This window comes from Olea europaea, unplaced genomic scaffold (genome assembly GCF_002742605.1).
Source record: "Olea europaea var. sylvestris unplaced genomic scaffold, O_europaea_v1 scaffold452, whole genome shotgun sequence".
NCBI classification, from domain to species: Eukaryota; Viridiplantae; Streptophyta; class Magnoliopsida; order Lamiales; family Oleaceae; genus Olea; species Olea europaea.
Window position 1 is genome coordinate 237,505 of NW_019262826.1, and position 23,411 is coordinate 260,915.

Here is a 23,411-nt window from a genome sequence, read left to right on the forward strand (position 1 = left end):
TTGTCTCAGTATTTTTTGTGCCAGAGATAGGCCTCCAGAGTGGTTGCCGCACACTCCCTCGTGGACTTCTCTTAGTATGTATGTAGCCTCTTCCCCTCCGACACATCTCAAGAGTGGAGAGGAGAAACTTCTCTTGTAGAGAATGTCATCGATGAAGAGGAAATGGGCTGACCTCCTTCTTAGCTTGTAAGCCTCATTTTTGTCGGTGGGTAGCACCTGGTCTTTCAGGTATGCTATAATTGGTTGCATCCAGGCGGGAATTTCACCGACCCACATAACATTAGGGGCCTCGGTAGAGGGCAGTAGGAGGTGCTCGATAGGCACTACATTGAGTAGCTCCGAGTCCTTGCTACTAGCCAGCTTCGAGAGTGCGTCCGCATGAGCATTTTTGATGCGGGGAATCTGGATTAACTCGAACTTTTCAAAGGATGGGATAAGGCCCATCACCATTTTCAGATAGGAGGCCATTGTTCTGTCTTTGGCTGAGAAATTACCATTGACTTGGCTAACAACCAGCTGGGAGTCACTATTGACGAGTAGCTTCTTTACTTGCATTTCCTTGGCCAGTCTGAGGCCTGCGAGGAGTGCTTCATACTCTGCAACATTGTTGGTAGTTTTGAACCCGAACCTCACGGCCGACGTGAGTTGGTGGCCCTCGGGGCTGATGAGGACAACTCCGGCACTAGAGCCGACATCTCCAACCGAGCCATCTACGAAGAGGCTCCACGTGGGGAGTTCGACGGGCTCCATGATTTCATCCACCTCGGGTAGGTTGGCGAATTCAGCAACAAAGTCTGCTAACGCTTGCCCTTTGATGGCCGCCCTTGCTTTGAACACAAGGTCAAATTCACTTAGTTCCACTGCCCATTTCAACAATCTTCCCGAGGCATCGGGCTTCTGGAGTACTTGCCTCAGGGGAAAATTTGTAAGTACATGGATGGTATGAGCTTGGAAGTAAGGTCTCAATTTCCTAGAGGCCGTGATTAAGGCCAAAGCAAGCTTCTCCATATCTGGGTATCGGGTCTCCGGCGATAGGAGCGCTTTACTCGTATAGTAGACGGGAAGTTGGGTGGGCCCTTCTTCTCGAATCAAAATCGAACTGATGGCGTCATTGGAGACAGCGAGATATAGTTGCAATATATCGCCGGGCTTCGGCTTGGAGAGGAGGGGGGCCTGCCCCAAGTGCCTTTTTAATCCTTGGAAGGCCTCTTCGCATTCCTCAGTCCATTGGAATTTCTTCCCAGCCTTGAGCGCTTTGAAAAATGGGAGGCACTTGTCAGTTGCTTTGGAGACGAAGCGACTAAGTGCTGCCACTCGCCCGGTTAAGCTTTGCACCTCCTTTGGCTTTTGAGGGGACCTCATTTGGCACAGAGCCTCAATCTTCTCGGGATTTGCTTCAATTCCCCGCTGGTTAACCATGTACCCCAAGAACTTGCCGGAAGCCACCCCGAAGGCACATTTAAGCGGGTTGAGCCTCATCCTGTACCTTCTCAGGATTTGGAAGGTGTTGTTGAGGTGCGCTACGTGGTTCTCTGCCTCTAAGCTTTTCACCAGCATGTCATCCACGTAGACCTCCATTGTTTTGCCGATGAGGTCGGTAAACATTTTGTTCACAAGTCTTTGGTAAGTTGCTCCGGCGTTCTTCAACCCGAAAGGCATCATTCTATAGCAATAGAGGCCTCGATCCGTGATGAAAGAGGTGCATGGGGATTTGGTTGTATCCGGAGTATGCATCCATGAAGCTCAATAACTCATGCCCAGCCGTGGAGTCCACCAATTGGTCAATTCTTGGAAGCGGAAAACTATCTTTCGGGCAAGCTCTATTAAGGTTGGTAAAGTCGATGCATACTCGCCATTTACCGTTGTGTTTCTTAACCAAGACCGGGTTGGAGACCCACTTCGGATAGGTGGCCTCCCTGATGAAGTCATTTTGGATTAGCTTCTGAACCTCTTCCTTCAAGGCCTCGTACCTTTCAGGATTGAGGGCTCTCCTTTTTTGTCTATGTGGGGCAAAATTAGGATCGATTTTCAAGTGGTGACAGCTGACCTTGGAGTCTATGCCCACCATGTCCTCATGCCTCCAGGCGAAGACGTCCAGATTCTTGCCTAGGAAATCCTTAATCTTTTTTCTCAATATGTCGGATAAGCCCCTGCCTATTTTCAGCACCTTGGACGGATCTCGTGGGTCGGCTGAGAAGCTCTCAAGTTCCTCTACAGGGGAGGCTTGAGGCTCATGTTCCATTATGTGGGGGTCGATCTCATCAACGATCATTGCCTCCTGAACGAGTGGTGCGTCAATCATATCAACATCTTCCTGGTTAGTGGGAACGTCACCTGGGACATCCGCCATGACCACATCAGCCATGATCACGTGGACGTCCCGGGGCTCTACCTTCTTAATGGAGCTCAGATAGCACTCTCGCGAACCTCTCTGGTCGCCTCTCACCGTTGCCACCCCATTTTCTGTTGGGAATTTCATGCATAGGTGGTGGATGGAGGTGACTGCTCCCAATTCCTTTAGGGCCGGTCTGCCCAAGACTCCGTGGTAGGCCGATCGACTGTCGACTACGAGGAACTCCATAAGTTCATTGTAGTTTGAGGTGATTCTTCCATCTCCACTGCCAGTGTTATCCTTCCCCTCGGAGTGATACTATCTCCGGTAAATCCGTACAATGGAGTGGTGGTGGGCGTCAACTGGTGGTCCAATATCATCTTGTCAAAGGCGGACCCGAATAAGATGTTGACGGAGCTGCCGTTGTCGACTAGCATTCGTTTGAGCCCATTTCGGGCTATGACAGCTCTCACCACCAGCGCATCGCAGTGGGGGTAATGAACTCCTTCGGCGTCTTCCTGGGTGAAGACAATGGGTGGTACTTGGTTTCTTCGAGAGCTACTATCCACAATGTAGCTTGTCAGAGGGGGGTGCTTAGCCTCCCTAGCATAATTTCTTTTGGCGTTCCGTGTTTCACCGCCAACGTAAGGGCCTCCAAATATGGTATCTATCTCGTGGATAGGGGCCTCATCTTGAGCTTGCCTGTTCCTTTGGTGTCTACGCCCTTCCCTGGGCCTCTCCGTGTCTTGCTCTCTTCGCCTTGGGGAGACATCCCTTTGGCGAGGAGCGGCCGCCTCACGCCCATGTCGGTTATCTTGCCTGGGCGGGGGCCTGTTGGCTCGGGGCGAGTTATGTCTTTCTTGCCGCGAGCGGTGTGCATAGTCTCTGCAATTCGCGGTGTCATGCCCGTAGGACCTATGGTGCAAACAGTATCCAGGGAGGTTCGGATTGGACCTATTTCTAGGTGCAAAGCCTCGACCTCGACCTTGGCCTCTCCCTCTACGGGGTCCCTGATGCGCCTGTAGCTGATGTGGGTCAGCGGTTGGGTTGACATCCTCATACGCCAAGGTTGGTACCGCGTTCAGAGTTGTGGTAGCCAGGGCTTGGCCGGAGTTCTCATTTCCAGATCGGTTCATCTGGTAGTCCATGAGGTGGGAGGTCGGTCCCCTACCTCGCTGTCTTTGTGGAGGTGGGAGGCCCCTGCTTGCCCTATTTCTATGCTCAATCAATTCTTCATTGATTATCTCTCTTCTCATCATTTCTAGTAGGGCGTCATAGGTGGTTGGGTCTTGATTCTGCACATCCCTCTAGAATAGGGTGTTCATGTTCAATCCTCCTCTTAATGCAGATAGGGCTTCCCTGTCGGTGACTTGTACACAGTAGGTCATCTCGTCGGTGAAGCGGGATAGGAAGCTTTTCAAGGACTCGCCATGCGCCTGTCTCATGTCTTGAAGACGCTGAATGGGGGCCTCTCCTTCCTTGATCACTGCAAACCTCTTCAAGAAGGTAGTTTTGAACTCGGGCCAGCTTCGGATGCTCCCAGATGGTAGCCTACTATACCAGATCTCAGCCGCTCCGCTGAGGGTTAAATGGAATGCTCTGCACTTCACAGCTGGAGTGGCGTCCCTTAGGCTCATGTGAGTTTTGTAAGCGTTGAGGTGCTTCTCTGGGTCACCTCTCCCGTCATACTTTGGTATTTTTGGCATGACATAGTGGCTCGGGACCTGGGCATCTCTTAGTTCCCTCGAGAATGGCAGGTTCTCATCATTATCGTCCAAGTCACAGGACCTCTGTTGCTCATCAGAATCATAATCTTCGGCCTCGTACCTAGGTCGTTGGTGAGAGGGTCCTGGCCGGTTCCTAGCCTCTTCCTCCCTCCTTTGCGGCCTACTTCTAGGCGGGACAGCGCGGGGGGCATTTTCATGCCTTCTCTCCGGCTGTTGGGGCATCGGAGGTGGAGGCTATGGCTTCGTCCGAGGCTGTTGACCCTGCTGTTGACTGGGCCTTGGTTCGGCAGGGCTGATTCTGTCAAAAACACTTCCTGCTCTCCTCTGTCTTGGGTCTTGCTCATACGGAGGTGGAAAGTTATCATGGCTCATTTGGACCTCGGAGGGTCGACCATATGCATAATTGGAGGAAATGTCAACTCCCACTTCCCTTTCGAATGGACTTTCACCTCGGCCATAGCCTGGCGAGGCAGCCCTATGACTTCGGACCTCGTCCTCTTGCTGATAGTGCCCATGGGGGGCATATGGAGGAATGGGGAAACCTCCTTGGCCTTGCATCGGGGCCATGAGCTCCCTCATGGCCAAGTTTTGGTTAGCTATGTCCCTCATGTTGGCTGCCATAGTAGCCATTTCTCTTGATAGTCGTGCCGTCGCACGCATCCCACCTCTCCTTTGGTGGTGGTGGAGCCTCTGCCGAGCTGCTGGGGCAGCCGGCTGGGGAGGCACATTGGTATTTTCTCTTACCCTCCTTGGGGGAGTATCTTCGTTAGAGCTCATTATTCCTTTATGCCAATCTTAGATTCCTCCAAGTGGTAGGGGTTCCTCCTGTTCTCTTTCAAGAACAAATCCTTTTTCAAGGGGGGTTGCCCAAATGTTTTTTTTCAGCAAGCTTTTACCACAAGGTTGCTCGTGGTTATGGTATGGTTTCCCACAGACGGCGCCAATCTGTTGACCCCAAAAAGTGCGCCAACAGATGTCGGTCCCACTCGCGCTTGCGTGGGCGAATGTCCAACACGCTAAGACACGTGGACGGTCTACAATAAGCGGTTCAAATGGGCGTGGGAGTAGCCCAACGACGCGGGACGGTGACGTTCAGAATCCGGCGAGTTATTCGTGATCCGATTGTAAAATAATTACCAACCGGTGCTCGTACATGTATAAGTAAAAGTGTATAAACTCGATTTGTGTATTGCAGGTAAGATGAGAGAGAGTTGAGTAAATGTAGTCTTTAGTATTGATTCTCGCATTAGCCCTTTGACACTATACAATGGGGGTATTTATAGTGATACATATGGAATGGGGACCCTTGGATGAAGTGGCACGTGGCCTCATCTCCATAGTTTAAATGTCTGTTCATAGGTATGGGATTTGACTTGCTAGCTTACGGCGCATTTATTGTTTGTGCAGGACCTCCGTGCTAGTGACAAGACTTGACCTTTATGCTTATGACAAACATTCCATCAATCATTCGAATAAGATCTATACAGGGGATCCCTTGGGAGAAGTGACCATGGAGGATGTTTCCTTGTGGTTGAGGCTCGCGCATCAACTTGGGGGCTTCGTCCATTCGAGGACCTCAGCTACAACAGAACCTTCCACGCCTCGGGACATGGGCCTCGGTTAGAAGCAGTTCGGGTGTAACCCACCTCGGCAATGTGGGCCACCTCGACAGGAATGCCGCGTGGATCAGGATGAGTGGCCTACTGGCCCAGGGGGATAGGACAAGTGTGACAACATGCAACACCTGTAGTTTTGTTTTAAGGTATTTGATCAGTTTTCAGAAAAAGTCCGTATTTTTCGTTGTAAATTTTGGTTTATTAGGGTGAATGAAACTCAGCTTGAAAGTTTTGATATTGGTGCAGGGATTTGGGCAATTATAATAATATAGTTTTTATTTATTGGACAATTTGTTATAAAATTAGGTCCTTTTTCAGTTGCAGAGAAAAAGTTTTGATTTTAATTGAGTATTGGTCTAAATAAAAGGTTAATTTTGGGTTTTTGGTTGGGAAATTCGGAGAAGTGAGCAAATGGGTTCTTGCATAATCATGAAAATAGCTAATGTACACTACAACAGGGGATGAAAAATTTAAGAAATCAAATTTGGAATTTGTGTACTCATTTACTGATCATCAACAATAAACTCAGGACTTGATGGGTAGCCCTACAGAAGTGAGACACGAATTGTAAGTGTCCCGTGAGATATCAGCTATGAGAATCTCATGGGGAGGATGAGGGAGCTTTTCGAAGGGGTCACCATGTTAAAATATCAGCAGCCCGATGAGGATCTTGATGCTCTTGTTTCAGTTGTGAATGATGATGATGTTACTAATATGATGGAAGAGTACGACAAGTTATGCTTGGGCGATGGGATAACGAGGTTAAGAAGTTTTTTTGTTTTCACATTCTAATCAAGATGGTTCAGTGCATTTTGGTGATGGTGATGAAAGGGTTAACGAGAGGAGGTATGTGGATGTATTGAACAACCTTAATGAAACTCCTGAAATCAAGAATCAATCCGCTGAGTCTCCGAAGATGGAGCTGTTAATAGATCTTTATGTTATCGAGTAGTATTTTAATCAAATGGATCTGGATTTTGGCATCCACGGAATCTAGAGCCGTCAATGCCTCCAATAAACTTAGCAAATTTTGCAATTCCTCATATGGGTTTGGGGTTACCCCCAAGGCCCCAAATGGAAGCTCCATAGAGCATACTATTTTCCCAGGCAACCCGGGCATCTTGACCAAAAACCACTAGTTGATTTTTCACCTTCGCCTTCATCCGTTCATTATCGGACTCTATATGGGGAGTTTCTAGACAAAAGCTTTGATAGAATGCTTGAGGAGCACAATCTATCTCCAATGCATCACCAGTCAATACAGGATCAGCAACCACAGTACACGGAGAATTTGGTATTACTTCCTACTAGTTCAGTAGCCAGTGATAGCATACTTCATGGCCACAATATTTATGAAAGAAATAGTATATTCGAGCATTGTCGAATGACATTTCAAAGAAATCAAGTTTATCTTGATTCCCTTTGGAAGCCTGGAGCACAGCCACATTTAGAGCCACCATACTTATGCTAAATGCCCCCCTAACAAGGAAATGTATATGTTGAATGCAAATGCTAACACACACCATCCATACTGCTTGAGGGATCCAACTGATCCTCGAGCACTGTATAATGAGACTTATGGTCACGGAAGATGACGGATATTACTGCATCAGTCTATTTCTCGGCTTGAGGAACTGCATGTTACCTTGCCTGCAAGACCTACTGAACACTACATTGTGGATAATGGCACAAGTATTCCTCATGGACATGGTAACTTATGTGTGAGCACTAGGGCTGTAAGCAAAAAGCGCAAAATCGAAAAACCAAATCGAAACCGCATTTTAGAAATCGTCGATTTGGTGCCACGTGGACCCGGTCAACGAAATGGTTTTGACCCAAACCAAACCAGTCAAAATGGTTTGGTTTAGGTTTGAGAATTTTAATTGCGGCTTAAAACCAAATCGGACCGCAAAAAAATATATAAAAATAAAAAAATGAAAAAATGATTTTTTTTTGAAAATTCATCCAAATATGTAAAATTCAATAGTTTTGTCATTTGTGGATATTTTTGTCAATTTCTAATTTTCTAATACAAATATATTATTATTATTATTATTATTATTATTATTATTATTATTATTATTATCATCATCCAATAATCCTAATATATATCTAATAATTTCAAGACTAACATAATCTATCAAAAGTTTTTTTCTCTTCGGAATTTAGATGAAATCCAGTCGACTCCCAACACAGTCTTGAGTCACCGTCACCACACACTTCTTTTTCAGATTTTCACGCATCTTCAAAGTTGAATTGAAATCCATTATACGAAATCGGAGACAAAGAGATTTTAGACATTCGGTGATAATATTTGTTACAAATAAAGTTTCAGATCAATAATTTTTTTGGAGTAAATTAAGGTAAGAATCTAAAATTAAATGCATTTCGTAACATCATACAAGCGTAAACTTGTATAATTGTTATATTTAGATATTATAAACACTTGCTTTATTATTGTGGGTGGTTATTCTCTTTATTTAATTAGTATCCTTTTTTTAGACATGATGATCACGAAATCTTGTTGGATATCATTATGTTTTTGGGTCTTATATCTAGTTTAGTAGACTTTTATTGTAACGTTATTGTATCATCGTTAGCTTAAAAAGGTGAAAAAAAAAACGAAAAAAAATTATGTTTTAGTTTATTGTGATTTCACTTGATTTAGTTGGTATTTAAATTTATAGTAGATATATTTAGCTCATGTTTGAGTCATATTTTCCATATCATCATAGTGAGAAAATTAACTATTGGAAAGAAGGCTGGGTCCCACACATGAAACAGCAGGTCAACAAAGACGGCTGGACTTGTGGGATAACGGTCCAAATTTTCATTTTTTTTATCCCAAAAATTTGGTTCAAACAGGAGTTTAGTTTGTTTTAGATTTATTACTAGTAAAATATAAATATATATTAAATTCAATGAATTAATGACATAAAAGTAGACGGGCAAAAAAATATATGGCGAAACCGGGGGTTTAAAACCGGACCACACCCTTAGGTTTAAGTTTGAGTTTTTTTCAAACCGTTCAAGATGGTTTGGTTTAGGTTTGGATTTTTCTCAAACCGTTTGAAACGGTTTGGTTTGAAAATCTATCAAAAATCAGTAAAATCGGACCGCTTACACCCCTAGTGAGCACCACGTACAATCTCCTTGTACCCATCGTGAAGACCCACATTATGTCCGAGCTGGGACAGACTTCGGAAGTCAAGTGTTACAAGACCAACTTTTGGCATCTGGATCACAGATTCAAGTTCCTACCTATGCATATGGAGCCGATAACTTGTACCAGGTGCCTTATGGTCATATACCCACACATGCTTTAAGAAGAAATGCTCATAGCCCAATACAAGGGGTCTTAACTGGCGAAACATCTATTTCTCCTCAGATAGCAAATGGCTGTATCAGTAATGGATTTATAAGTGGTGAAGTGGAGGGTAATTCCAGTTTATGAACTGGGTTGGAAAACCAGATTCCTTGTATTGACTCGCTAAGAAAGGTAGTGGGCCCCCAAGGGTCTCTTGTGCCAGAATATCCCCATGGCCAAATAGCAAATTTTGTTTCCAATGCTTGCACTCAAGAAAATCAGCATCTTTATGCTCATCAACCCATCCATTCAGGTACCCATCTGGCCTCTGAATTGACTAATGTTGCGACTTCTGTAGATCCTTTTACAAAGTTTGATTCAGAACTATTAGTTGATGATAAATTGGTCCCTCAGAATATCTTTGGATTAGGCTCAAGAAATGACAAAGTTACTGAATCAGTTAGGGTAGAGGGAAACGGTGTGCATGGAGGTTGCAAAGAAACAAATCTGGAAGCGGTTTGTTGAAGACTGTATTAAGCTTGATGCCACCAATGTGCTCCTAGCAGGTGTAGTACCTGTTGAATTAACCAAGTCAAATCAATTCGAACCTGCTGTGGAAAGCTATTTTGCTACAATTGAGGAGCAGCTAGATGAGCAATTGAGTTTCTTAACTAAGTTAAATGGCATTAGCAAAAAAGGCGACATTGCAGGGTGTGAAGGAGGTGAAAGATAAAGTGCAAGAAGATGCTGGCCTGGGCATTGAGCTTAATGCTATTGCAAAAGAAGATGATCATAATGTCAAACATGAAGTGGTGAGATTCAATTATACTCTTTCATAATGGTTTTCTAAGGCATCTTCTGTCATCCTGATATTTATTTTTTATTTTGTAGGATGGCACTGGGGACTTGAAGATCGATTTTGATAATGATAATGTTAACATTTCTAAGATAGAGCCAACCAAAGCTGAGGCAGAAGCAATTGACAGAGGATTGCAGGTTCCTATAGACACACACGCACACAAACACATATATGAATTTTTGTTTGTCAGCTTGAGTGCTATAATTAATTGTTACTATATTATTCCATGTAGTCAATAAAAAATGAAGATATGGAAGAAATCCGGGAATAAGGATCTGGCACATATGGATTTGTGTATCATGGCAAGTGGAAGGGCTCTAATATTGCAATAAAGAGAATCAAAGCCAGCTGTTTTGCAGGGAAGCCATCTGAAAGGGAACGCTTGGTATGCTTTCGTTAATTTTGTTACCTTGTCTTTATTAGAATTGTGTTTCCACTACATACAAATTCACATTTGACCAGCGATATCCATTTTTTTATCGTTTTACTCTTTCATGGTTCTACATTTTAGAACTAATGTTGACCCCAAAAAGTGCGCCAATAGATGCCGGTCCCACCCGCGCTTGCGTGGGCGAATGTCCAACACGTTAAGACACGTGGACGGTCTAAAACGAGCGGTTCAATGAGGCGTGGGAGTAGCCCAACGACGCGGGACAGTGACGTTCGGAATTCGGCGGGTTGTTCGTAATCCGATTGTACAATAATTACCAATCGGTACTCGTAAATGTATAAGTGAAAGTGTATAAACTCGATTTGTGTATTGCAAGTAACTGAGAGAGAGTTGAATAAATGTAGTTTTTAGTATTGATTCTTGCATTAGCCTTTGACATTACACAATGTTAGTATTTATAGTGATACATATGAAATGGGAGCCCTTGGATGATGTGGCGCGTGGCCTCATCTCCTTAGTTCAAATATCTGTTCTTAGGTATGGGACTTGATTTGCTAGCTTACGACGCATTTATTGCTTGCGCAGGTCCTTTATACTAGTGACAAGACTTGACCTTTATGCTTGTGACAAACGTTCCATCAGTCATTCGAATAAGATCTCTGAGCAGGCGATCTCTTGGGAGAAGTGGCAGTGGAGGAAGCTTCTTGTGGTTAAGAGGCTCGCGCATCAGTTTCAGGGCTTCGACCATTTGAGAAATACCTCCACCCGTGGACCTCAGCTAAATTCAACAGGTTCCATGCTTTTGGTTCATGGGGCTCGGTAGTTGGACTTCGGTAGAGGTACGTCGGATCGTGAGCGTTGGTGGATGGACCTCGGCTTGAAGCAGTCCAGATGTAGCCCACCTCGGCAATTGTGCCACCTCGACAGGAACGCCACGTGGATCAGGATAAGTGGGCCATTGGCCCGGGTGGGTATGACATGTGTGACAACACGCAACAATAGTTCCCCAAATCCAAGTATAATCATTAATGTAATGCGAGGACTTTAATGGAGTAGAAATTGGAAGAATTTTTGAACCCCAAATAATAGTCCCCCAAGTCCAAGTATAGATATTTATATCATGGTTGGAGTTTGAGAAGTGTTGCCACGGATGAATGATGAAGAAGCCGAGGTGGTTGAATGAACCGAACCTGCGAGGCTTGAATGCTGAATGGCAAGGAGGAAGCCGAGGTGGTTTAGGGACCAAACCTGCGAGGCTTTGATGCTGAATGGCGAGGAGGAAGCCGAGGTGGTTGAGGAAATCGAACCTGCGAGGCTTTGATGCTGAATGGCGAGGAGGAAGCCGAGGTGGTTGAGGAAACTGAACCTGCGAGGCTTGCCGAGGTCCAATGGTAATGATTGTGCGTTGGTTGCTATGCCAATGATTTGATGTTTTGTGCTTGTTTTCGAGGAAAGGTAGCTGAACCGTTACGACTTCCAAGGCGCTGCTGCCGTCGAATTGAAAATGCAATTATGAGGGCAGCTGGCGTTCCTGGAAGCAGACGCGTTGGAGAAGTGCGTGGGAGGCACGCATAAATCTGAGGCGTAGGATTTAAAAACTGTTTGAATTCAACGCCTCGGATTGGATCTGAAATGGAGGGCTCGGATTGACTGAGATTTGATCTGACGGTTGGGGTTCGTCTTGGACCTTTATAAAAGGCGAGAAAATCCCAATTTTCGGGATTTTTGAACACTTTGCATTCTGAAATTCTCTCAAATCTCCAATTTTCCGGCGTCGAGGTTGTCTGTGATTAAATTCCGACCAGTCTCCGTTTGTGTCGAACTCGTTTAGGTATTGTTTGCATAAAAAACCCTTGTTACTGTCTTTGTACTAACAAAATAGAGTCCACTTTGGGTAGGGAGCTTGTTACAGTGGCATCTTTAGACCATGGGGTAGGTCATGGGGGGATGTTTGAAGTGGATAGGTATGCCATGGCCGAGGAGGCTGTGGATTATACCTAGGAGTGGGGGGCTTCTAGGGTGCCCTCGAATATGATGGGGAAGAGGTTGGGGGAACTTAGGGAGAGGTACAATGTGCCCCATAACATAGAAATGTTAGTGCCCCAGCCGAACGAGCGGGCCGAGGCCTGGCTGCATGGCCGTGAGTGAATACCTGTTCAAGGCAGGTCTGCGTCCTCCTCTGCACCCTTTCTTTAGGGCGGTGCTTAGGAAATTCATGCTGTCGCCAACCCAGGTTCTGCCGAATGGGTAGAGCCAGCTGGTCGGCTCGTACTTCCTGTGGAAGAAAGTGTCACTTGGGGAGGACATGCCTCTCCATGTGATCATGACCCTGTTCCAGCCCCGGGTAATTGGAAAGGAGTCAAGGGGGTGGTACTACCTCACGCCTTGGGGGGCTCACGCACCCTTTGTGGTGGGACTTCCTTCCTCTATCAAGGGGTGGAAGGAGTCCCGGTTCTGGGTGCGAGGTAAATGGCAGGCAGTGGAGGGTGACAAAGCCCTGTCATGCACAGTGCCGACCCAGTACTACGAAACTCGTGAGTCTCCCGACCTCTGCTTTGTCTTTTGAAGTCAGAATATGAATTCATCTAACTGTTGGAGGTTTCTTTGCAGATAGTAGTACGAGGTTCGAGCTCAGCAGGGAGGAATTCGAGGTGATAGAGGACATTTACAAGAGGCCTCTGAAGCTTCGGCACTTCGATCACCTGATTGATAGAAGCAGATACTTTTTGGACTTCGAGCTGATGGCATCCAAAGGTATGAGGCCCCAACACTTGATCCCTTGCTTTTATCCTTATTGTTTCTTATGCTGATGCTGATCTGACATATTGTGCAGACAAATTCAAGAAAAGGGAGTACCCAGCTCCGGACATGGCCTCTATCTTGAAGGCCACTTCTACTGCGAAGGCGAGGCCCCTGAAGCTTGGGTCCAGTGGGGCAAAGGAAGTCTGAGGCAGGGTTGAGCGCCTATCCAAGGACTGCACTCCCATGGCCTCGGAGGAGGCAACTACTCAGAGGCCAGAGAAGCCTAAGGAGCCTCGGGGCAAGGAGAAAGTCTCTGAGGAGACTAAGAAGAGGAAGCTGGTGCACATCTCCAGCTCAGCTGGCAAGTTTGGGACCTCAGTGTCCCATAGAGCTGAACAGACTGGAGAGCCGAAGCTTTTTGCTGTAGCCTCTAAAGCCATCAAAATGGAGATGGTAAGAGAGGTAGAGGCTGAAGAGGCCAGAAAAGAGGCTGCGAGGCAAGCTGCAGAAGCCGCTGAAGAGGAGGCGGCAAAGGAGAAGCCGGTTCGGGAGAAGGGGAAGTCTCCAAACTTCCTAGCTGGGAGGGAGGAGGAGCTGGCCCCAGCCTTGGTGGAGGCTCTCCCTGAGGAAATCAGAAGTGCCACCGAGAGCTTTTACAAGCTCTGGACAGAGAGGTGGCAGCTACATGCCTCGTCTTGTGACGCCACCGACCTCACAAGGGCACTAGTGAGCCAAAGCGCCCGGACCTTTGGCCTCGCGCTCGAATGCAGGGAGGCCTTAAGCGAATTCTAGACAAGGACCCACGCCTCGGAGGGGAAAGCTGCCTCCCTTGCAGAGGAGGTTAAAGCTGCTAAGGCTGAGGCTGAAGAAGCCAGATCCCAAAAAGTTGAAGAGGCGGTGAAGCTGGAGTCTGCTTTGGCCCAAATTGAGGCCCTGAAGAAGGAAGTATATGAGTCACAGTGCGAGGTAGCCTCCTTGACAAAGAAGGTGGAGGTCTCCAATGAGCACCAAAAGGTGACTGCTGAGGCCCTTGAGAAGGCGAATCTTTCCTTGGCCGGTGCTCGAGATGCTTATCAGTTTCTTGAAGGCCAGGCGAAGTGGTACATGAACGACGCCTCTGTTGCCAGAGAAGAGGCCCGAACTGCAGCAGAAGAGGCGGTGAAGGAATACATCGCCAATTTCCACACTACAGAGGAGTATAAAAGCTTCAGCGCGTACTGGAGGAACTTCGCCTATGCCGAAGTGCTGGAGAGGGCAGAGGAGCTCTATCCCAACTTGGACCTGGCTCAACTTAGGTCCGAGTTTGTGGATGAGGTACCTCAGACGCCAGCTGAGGAGGTCTAGGGTGATGAAGAAGTTGATGCCGAGGCCCCTGGTGCTGAGGCAGAGAAAACAACTACTGATGCCCAAGTTGCTGAAGGTCCCAGTGCCGAGGCTCCTTTGTCATCTAGCCAGGCATAGACTAGGTTTTATTTTTCAGTAATTTAGATGTAATGGCCAGAGGCCCTCCTTTGTAACATGCTTTGAAATTTCAATACAATGTCTTTCTTCTTTCATTGTTGCTTCTTGTCCAAGTTTTTATACCTCGTTTAAACAAATTTACTGGAACTTGATAGAAGTATGAACTAAATAAATGAGCATAACTTGAGTGACTGAACAGTACGAACCTCGGACTTAAGCAAATAAACATGACCTAAGGAGATGAACTGTACGAACCTCGAACTTAAGCAAATTAACATGACTTAAGGAGATAAACTGTACGAACTAAATTAACATAACTTAAGGAGATGAACAGTGTGGACCTCGGATTTAAGCACATAAACATGACCTAAGGAGATCGGACTTAAGCGAACAGTGTGAACCTCGAATTTAGGGTTGTGGCTTCTCCCCTTGGCGTTCAGCAAGGCCAAAGGGAGGCATGTGCTAGAGCCTCGGAGTTCAAGCGAGGTGCCCAGAGGTGGGTCTCGAGCCTCTCCTCCGAGGTGACGACGCATCCCAGACATGGTGGATGGTGCAGCCATGTTGAGGCTTCTCCCCTTGGCGTTCAGCAAGGCCAAAGGGAGGCATGTGCTAGCGCCTCGGAGTTCAAGCGAGGTGGCCCGGAGGTGGGTCCCGAGCCTCTCCTCCGCGGTGATGACGCATCCCAGACATGGTGGATGGTGCAGCCATGTTGAGGCTTCTCCCCTTGGCGTTCAGTAAGGCCAAAGGGAGGCATGTGCTAGCGCCTTGGAATTCAAGCGAGGTAGCCCAGAGCCTCTCCTCCGAGGTGACGACGCATCCCAGACATGGTGGATGGTGCAGCCATGTTGAGGCTTCTCCCCTTGGCGTTCAACAAGGCCAAAGGGAGGCATGTGCTAGTGCCTCGGAGTTCAAGCGAGGTGGCCCGGAGCCTCTCCTCCGAGGTGATGATGCATCCCAGACATGGTGGATGGTGCAGCCATGTTGAGGCTTCTCCCCTTGGCGTTCAGCATGGCCAAAGGGAGGCATGTGCTAGCGCCTCGGAGTTCAAGCGAGGTGGCCCAGAGGTGGGTCCTGAGCCTATCTCCGAGGTGACGACACAGTACGACACGATTTAATCAAAGCATTTTATTGAGCCATAGAAATATTACAAAGGCTGGGAAAGTCATTCAGCATGATACAATTCATTGATAAAAGATTCTAAGGTGTTCAATGTTCCATGGACGGGGTTGTGCCTTGCTGTCCATGTCTTCAATCCAGTAGGTTCCAGGTCGGATTTCTTCTCTGATCTTGTATGGACCTTCCCAGTTTGGCCCCAGGGAACCGAAACTAGGTTCTTTTGAAGACGGGAAGACCCTCCTGAGCACAAGATCGTTGATTCGGAACGACTTCTTCTTCACTTTGGAGTTGAAGTACCTTGTCATCTTTCTTTGATAGGTGCCTAGTCTCAGCTGGGAGTCATCCCTTCTCTCCTCAATGAAATTGAGGTCGAGCCTCCGGAGCTCGTCGTTGGTCACTTCGCTGAAGTGCAGACGACGTGGAGATGAGAGTCCGACCTCAACGGGGCTCATTGCCTCAGTCCCAAAAGCCATGAGAAAAGGGGTCTCCCCCGTTGGGGTCCTAGTGGTGGTTCGGATTGCCCAAAGTACTTGGGGCAGCTCATCAACCCAAGCTCCCTTGGATACATCGAGCTTCCTTTTCAGGACGTGCTTGATTGTCTTGTTTACGGCTTCAACTTGGCCATTAGCTTGTGGGTGGTGAGGTGTAGAGAAGTGCTTCTTTATGCCAAGGTCTTCACACAGTTCTCTAACTTTCTTGTTATCAAATTGCCTGCCATTGTCTGAGACGATCGAGTAGGGAATTCCGAACCGACAAATAATATTCTTCCATAGGAACTTGGAGGTGTTGGCTTCTGTGATTTTTGCCAGTGGTTCAGCTTCGACCCACTTTGTGAAGTAATCAATGGCCACTAGTGCAAAACTTGCACCTCCTCTACCCTTAGGTAGGGGGCCTATGAGGTCCACACCCCACTTTGAGAAAGGCCAGGGGCTGGAGACTGTAGTCAGATCCTGTGATGGTCGTCTTTGAACGGGAGAGAATCGTTGGCACTTATCACATTTTCGCACAAATTCGAGGGCATCCCGTTTCAGGGTAGGCCAATAATACCCTTGCCTCAGTATTTTTTGTGCCAGAGATAGGCCTCCAGAGTGGTTGCCGCACACTCCCTCGTGGACTTCTCTTAGTATGTAGGTAGCCTCTTCTTCTCCGACGCATCGTAAGAGTGGAGAGGAGAAACTTCTCTTGTAGAGAATGTCATCGATGAAGAGGAAGTGGGCTGACCTCCTTCTCAGCTTATAAGCCTCATTCTTGTTGGTGGGCAGCACCTGGTCTTTCAGATATGCTATAATTGGTTGCATCCAGGTGGGAGTTCCACCGACCCACATGACATTAGGGGCCTCGGTAGAAGGCAGTAGGAGGTGCTCGATAGGCACTACAGTGAGTAGCTCTGAGTCTTTGCTACTAGCCAGCTTCGAGAGTACATCCGCATGAGCATTTTCGATGTGGGGAATCTGGGTTAACTCGAACTTTTCAAAGGATGGGATGAGGCTCATCACTATTTTCAGATAGGAGTCCATTGTTTTGTCTTTGGCTGAGAAATTACCATTGACTTGGCTAACAACCAGCTGGGAGTCACTACTGACAAGTAGCTTCTTTACTTGCATTTCCTTGGCCAGTCTGAGGCCTGCAAGGAACGCTTCATACTCTGCAACATTGTTGGTGGCTTTGAATCCGAACCTTACGGCCGAGGTGAGTTTGTGACCCTCGGGGCTGATGAGGACAACCCCGGCACCTGAGCCGACCTCCCCAGTTGAGCCATCGACGAAAAGGCTCCACGTGGGGGGTTCGACGGACTCCATGATTTCATCTACCTCGGGCAGGTTGGCGAATTCAGCAACAAAGTCAGCTAAAGCTTGCCCTTTGATGGCTGCTCTAGCTTTGAACACAAGGTCAAATTCACTTAGTACCACTGCCCATTTCAACAATCTTCCCGAGGCATCGGGCTTTTGGAGTACTTGCCTCAGGGGAAAATTTGTAAGTACATGGATGGTATGAGCTTGGAAGTAAGGTCTCAATTTCCTAGAGGCCGTGATTAAGGCCAAAGCAAGCTTCTCCATATCGGGGTATCAGGTCTCCGGCGATAGGAGCGCTTTACTCGTATAGTAGACAGGAAGTTGGGTGGACCCTTCTTCTCGTACCAGAACCGAACTGATGGCGTCATTGGAGACAGCAAGATATAGTTGCAAGATGTCGCCGGGCTTCGGCTGGAGAGGAGGGGGGCCTACCCCAAATGCCTTTTCAGTCCTTGGAAGGCCTCTTCACATTCCTCAGTCCATTGGAATTTCTTCCCAGCCTTGAGCACTTTGAAAAATGGGAGGCACTTGTCAGTTGCTTTGGAGACGAAGCAACTAAGTACTGCCACTCGTCCAGTTAAGCTTTGCACCTCCTTTGGCTTTTGAGGGGACCTCATCTGGCACAGAGTCTCAATCTTCTCGGGATTTGCTTCAATTCCTCGCTGGTTGACCATGTACCCCAAGAACTTGCCGGAAGTCACCCCAAAGGCACATTTCAAGGGGTTGAGCCTCATCTTGTACCTTCTCAGGATTTTGAAGGTGTTGTTGAGGTGCGCTATGTGGTCCTCCGCTTCTAAGCTCTTCACCAGCATGTCATCCACGTAGACCTCCATTGTCTTGCCAATGAGGTCGGTAAATATTTTGTTCACGAGTCTTTGGTAGGTTGCTCCGGCATTTTTCAACCCGAAAGGCATCATTCTGTAGCAATAGAGGCCTCGGTCCGTGATGAAAGAGGTGTGCTCTTCATCGGCTGGGTGCATGGGGATCTGGTTGTAGCCGGAGTATGCATCCATGAAGCTCAACAACTCGTGCCCAGCCGTGGAATCCACCAATTGGTCAATCCTTGGAAGCGGAAAGCTGTCTTTCGGGCAAGCTCTATTAAGGTTGGTAAAGTCGATGCATACCCTCCATTTGCCATTGTGTTTCTTAACCAAGACCGGGTTGGAAACCCACCTCGGATAGGTGGCCTCCCTGATAAAGCCATTCTGGATGAGCTTCTGAACTTCTTCCTTTAGGGCCTCGTACCTCTCAGGGTTGAGGGCTCTCCTTTTTTGTCTGTGCGGGGGCAACATTAGGATCAATTTTCAAGTGGTGGCAGCTGATCTTGGGGTCTATGCCCACCATGTCCTCATGCCTCCAAGCAAAGACGTCAAGGTTCTTGCCTAGGAAGTCCTTAATCTTTTCTCTCAAAATGTTGGATAGGCCTCTGCCTATTTTCAACACCTTCGACGGATCTCGGGGGTTGGTTGAGAAGCTCTCAAGTTCCTCTACAGGGGATGCTTGAGGCTCATGCTCCATTATGCGGGGGTCTATCTCATCAACGATCAATACTTCCTGAATAAGCGGTGCGTCGATCATATCAACATCTTCCTGGTCAGTGGGAGCGTCACCTGGGTATCCGCCATGACCATATTAGCCATGATCAGGTGGACGTCCCGGGGCTCTACCTTTTTAATGGAGCTTAGATAGCACTCTCTCGAACCTCTCTGGTCGCCTCTCACCGTTGCCACCCCATTTTCTGTTTGGAATTTCATGCATAGGTGGTGGATGGAGGTGATTGCTCCTAATTCCTTTAGAGCCGGTCTGTCCAAGACTCCGTGGTAAGCCGACTGGCTGTCAACTATGAGGAATTCCATGAAGTTCATCGTAGTTTGAGGAGATTCTCCCATCTCCATTGCCAGTGTTATCTTTCCTCTCGGAGTGATGCTATCTCCGGTAAATCCGTACAATGGAGTGGTGGTGGGCGTCAACTGATGGTCCAATATCATCTTGTCAAAGGCGGACCCGAATAGGATGTTGACGGAGCTACCGTTGTCGACTAGCATTCGTTTGAGCCCATTTCGGGCTATGACAGCCCTCACCACCAGCGCATCGCAGTGGGGGTAATGAACTCCTTCGGCGTCTTCCTGGGTGAAGACAATAGATGGTACTTGGTTTCTTCTAGAGCTACTATCCACAATGTAACTCGTCAGAGGGGGGTGCTTAGCCTCCCTAGCATAATTTCTTTTGGCATTCTGTGTTTCACCGCCAATATAAGGGCCTCCAAATATGGTATCTATCTCGTGGATAGGGGCCTCATCTTGAGCTTGCCTATTTCTTCTGTGTCTACGCCCTTCCCAGGGCCTCTTTGTGTCTTGCTCTCTTCGCCTTGGGGATACATCCCTTTGACGAGGAGCGGCCGCCTCTCGTCCATGTCGGTTGTCATGCCTGGGCGGGGGCCTGTTCGCCTGGGGTGAGTTATGTCTTTCTCTGACGGGTTCTTGCCGGGAGCGGTGTGCATAGTCTCTGCAATTCGCGGTGTCGTGCCCGTAGGACCTATGGTGCAAACAGTATCCAGGGAGGTTCGGATTGGACCTATTTCTAGGTGCAAAACCTCAGTCTCGGCCTCTTCCTCTACGGGGTCCCTGCTGGGCCTCCATCTGATGTGGGTTAGCGGTTGGGTTGACATCTTCATATGCCAAGGTAGGAACCGCGTTCAGAGTCGTGGTGGCCAGAGCTTGGCCGGAGTTCTCATTTCCGGCTTGGTTTATCTGGTAGTCCATGAGGTGGGAGGTCGGACCCCTACCTCGCTGCCTTTGAGGAAGTGGGAGGCCTCTGCTTGCCCTATTCCTATGCTCAATCAATACTTCATTGATTATCTCCCTTCTCATCATCTCTAGTAGGGCGTCATAGGTGGTGGGGTCTTGATTCTGCACATCCCTCCAGAATAGGGTGTTCATGTTCAAACCTCCTCTCAATGCAGATAGTGCCTCTCTGTTGGTGACTTGTACGCAGTAGGTCATCTCGTCGGTGAAGCGGGATAGGAAGCTTTTCAGGGACTCACCATGTGCCTGTCTCATGTCTTGGAGACGCTGGATGGGGGCCTCTCCTTCCTTGCTCACTGCGAACCTCTTCAAGGAGGTAGTTTTGAACTTGGGCCAGCTTCGAATGCTCCCAGGTGGTAGCCTACTATACCAGATTTCAGCCGCTCCACTGAGGGTTAAATGGAATGCTCTGCACTTCACGGCTGGGGTGGCACCCCTCAGGCTCATGTGAGTTTTGTAAGCATTGAGGTACTTTTCTGGGTCACCTCTCCCATCGTACTTTGGTATTTTTGGCATGACGTAGTGGCTCGGGACCTGGGCATTTCTTAGTTCTGTTGAGAATGGCAAGTTCTCATCATCATCGTCCAAGTCACAGGATCTCTGCTGCTCATCAGAATCGTAGTCTTTGGCCTCGTACCTCGGTTGTTGGTGAGAGGGTTCGGGTTGGTTCCTAGCCTCTTCCTCCCTTCTTTGCGGCCTACTTCTAGGCGGGACAGCGCGGGGGGCATTTTCATGCCTTCTCTCCGGCTGCTGGGGCATCGGAGGTGGAGGCTGTGGCCTCGTCCGAGGCTGCTGAGCCTGTTGTTGACTGGGCCTTGGTTCGGCAGGGCTGATTCTGTCAAAAACACTTCCTGCCCTCCTATGTCTTGGGTCTTGCTCATATGGAGGTGGAAGGTTATCTTGGCTCATTTGGACCTCGGTGGGTCGGCCAGATGCATAGTTGGAGGAAATGTCGACTCCTACTTCCCTCTCGAATGGGCTTTCACTTCGGCCATAGTCTGGCGAGGCAGCCCTATGACTCTGGACCTCGTCCTCTTGCTGATAGTGCCCGTGGGGGACATATGGAGGAATGGGAAAGCCTCCCTGACCTCGCATTTGGGCCATAAGCTCCCTCATGGCAAAGTTTTGGTTGGCTATATCCCTCATGTTGGCTGCTATAGTAGCCATTTCTCTTGATAGTCGTACTGTCGCACGCATCCCACCTCTCCTTTGGTGGTGGTGGAGCCTCAGCCGAGCTGCTGGGGTAGTAGGCTGGGGAGGCACATTCGTACTTTCTCTTACCCTCCTTGGGGGAGTATCTTCGTTAGAACTCATTTTTCTTTTATCAAACTTAGATTTCTCTAAGTGATAGGGGTTCCTCCTGTTCTTTTTCAAGAACAAATCCTTTTTCAAGGGGGGTTGCCCAAATGTTTTTCAGTAAGCTTTTACCACAAGGTTGCTCGTGGTTATGGTATGGTTTTCCACAGACGGCGCGAATCTGTTGACCCCAAAAAGTGCGCCAACAGATGCCGGTCCCACCCGCGCTTGCGTGGGCGAATGTCTAACAAGCTAAGACACGTGGACGGTCTAAAACGAGCGGTTCAATGAGGCGTGGGAGTAGCCCAACAACGCGGGACAGTGACGCTCGAAATCCGACGGGTTGTTCGTAATCCGATTGTACAATAGTTACCAACCAGTACTCGTAATTGTATAAGTGAAAGTGTATAAACTCGATTTGTGTATTGCAAGTAACTGAGAGAGAGTTGAATAAATGTAGTTTTTAGTATTGATTCTTGCATTAGCCTTTGACATTACACAATGTGAGTATTTATAGTGATACATATGAAATGGGAGCCCTTGGATGATGTGGCACGTGGCCTCATCTCCTTAGTTCAAACGTCTGTTCTTAGGTATGGGACTTGACTTGCTAGCTTACGGCGCATTTATTGCTTGCGCAGGTCCTTTATACTAGTGACCAGACTTGACCTTTATGCTTGTGACAAACGTTCCATCAGTCATTTGAATAAGATCTCTGAGCAGGCGATCTCTTGGGAGAAGTGACAGTGGAGGAAGCTTCTTGTGGTTAAGAGGCTCGCGCATCAGTTTCGGGGCTTCGACCATTTGACAAATACCTCTACCCGTGGACCTCAGCTAAATTCAACAGGTTCCATGCTTTTGGTTCATGGGGGCTCGGTAGTTGGACTTCGGCAGAGGTACGTCGAATCGTGAGCCTCGGTGGATGGATCTCGGCTTGAAGCAGTCCGGATGTAGCCCACCTCGGCAGGAATGCCACGTGGATCAGGATAAGTGGGCCATTGGCCCGGGTGGGTATGACAGATGTGACAACACGCAACAACTAATATGGAGGACAAATTTCTTTTTATGCACTGGCTAATATATAGAAAAGAAAAAAATTATATGAATTTTTCTGTTACATAGGAAAAACATAAAAAGGACCGCCTTTATCTCCACCCCTGTATGAGATGTCATGAGTGATATATTGAGTGGATAGTGTAAGTAATTGTTGGTCTCCTAATGATAAAAGTATGTAAATGATTGTTTTATCCTAGAAGCTTTGACCTGTGATAAATTTTGCTTGGGCTACTGTGATATCTGTGTTGTAATGCCCCGAAAATTTTAGAATAAGATTTATTTATTTTATATATTATATATTTACATTTTTTTTAAGTTGAGTACTAAAATGAAAAATGTTTTAAATTCTTATTTTATTTTTTCCAAATAATTAGATATTGTTAGAGTGAGATTTAGTATATCAATATTGGACTCATTTTATATGTCGTAATTAATTAGAAATCTTTAACTCGAGAAAAACTTATTTTGGATAAGAACACATTAATTTAGACTTAATTGAAAGAAAATAGGATAAATGAAACATTATTTAAGCTATAATTCAATTCATTTTCTCTCTCCAAAAACGTGTAGGTGGGTATTGAATTTTAATATTATTTTTAGTTTAATATTAGCCGATTTTGAATTTAATGTGATAGCTAGTATCCTATTTGGATAACTATGAATTTATTTTTAAAATATAATCCAAATACCTAAATTAGGTTTTATCCAATAGGATACATGTTTTCTAGTATAACTCAACTACTTTTTATTACTATAAATACTATACATGTATTCCATAATTCACACACCAAAAGTTATATACACGTAAGAGAGAGAGAGGGTACTTTTGGGAACTAGACAACAAAAAATTATTTTGCAACTCTTAAATAAATGAGGTAAGATACATATGTGTAAGTTGTTTTCGTTTCTAT

General features: G+C 47.0%; 2 protein-coding genes across 2 annotated transcripts; one reads left to right on the top strand and one right to left on the bottom strand.

Annotated features, from left to right (window-relative positions):
- Nucleotides 1-3,639: 3,639 nt before the first annotated feature.
- On the bottom strand, nucleotides 3,640-3,969 carry LOC111388069. The gene has a single exon (XM_023012733.1). The coding sequence runs from the start codon at nucleotides 3,967-3,969 to the stop codon at nucleotides 3,640-3,642; it is 330 nt and encodes a 109-aa protein (XP_022868501.1).
- Nucleotides 3,970-13,217: 9,248 nt separating this feature from the next.
- Nucleotides 13,218-14,318, top strand: LOC111388070 (translation initiation factor IF-2-like). Its single transcript, XM_023012734.1, has 3 exons — nucleotides 13,218-13,534; nucleotides 13,772-13,940; nucleotides 13,989-14,318. Exons 1-3 carry the CDS (start codon nucleotides 13,218-13,220, stop codon nucleotides 14,316-14,318), a joined length of 816 nt encoding a protein of 271 aa, XP_022868502.1.
- The last annotated feature ends 9,093 nt before the right edge of the window (nucleotides 14,319-23,411 follow it).

What these genes read in the sequence shown, in the direction of transcription:
- LOC111388070 (XM_023012734.1), top strand. Translation starts at nt 13,218, where the DNA reads ATGGCCTCGGAGGAGGCAACTACTCAGAGGCCAGAGAAGCCTAAGGAG. An exon ending in CCGGTTCGGGAGAAGGGGAA is followed by an intron (nt 13,535 to 13,771) that starts GTCTCCAAACTT and finishes ATTCTAGACAAG; the next exon opens with GACCCACGCCTCGGAGGGGA. An exon ending in TATATGAGTCACAGTGCGAG is followed by an intron (nt 13,941 to 13,988) that starts GTAGCCTCCTTG and finishes GAGCACCAAAAG; the next exon opens with GTGACTGCTGAGGCCCTTGA.
- LOC111388069 (XM_023012733.1), bottom strand. Translation starts at nt 3,969, where the DNA reads ATGAGCCTAAGGGACGCCACTCCAGCTGTGAAGTGCAGAGCATTCCAT.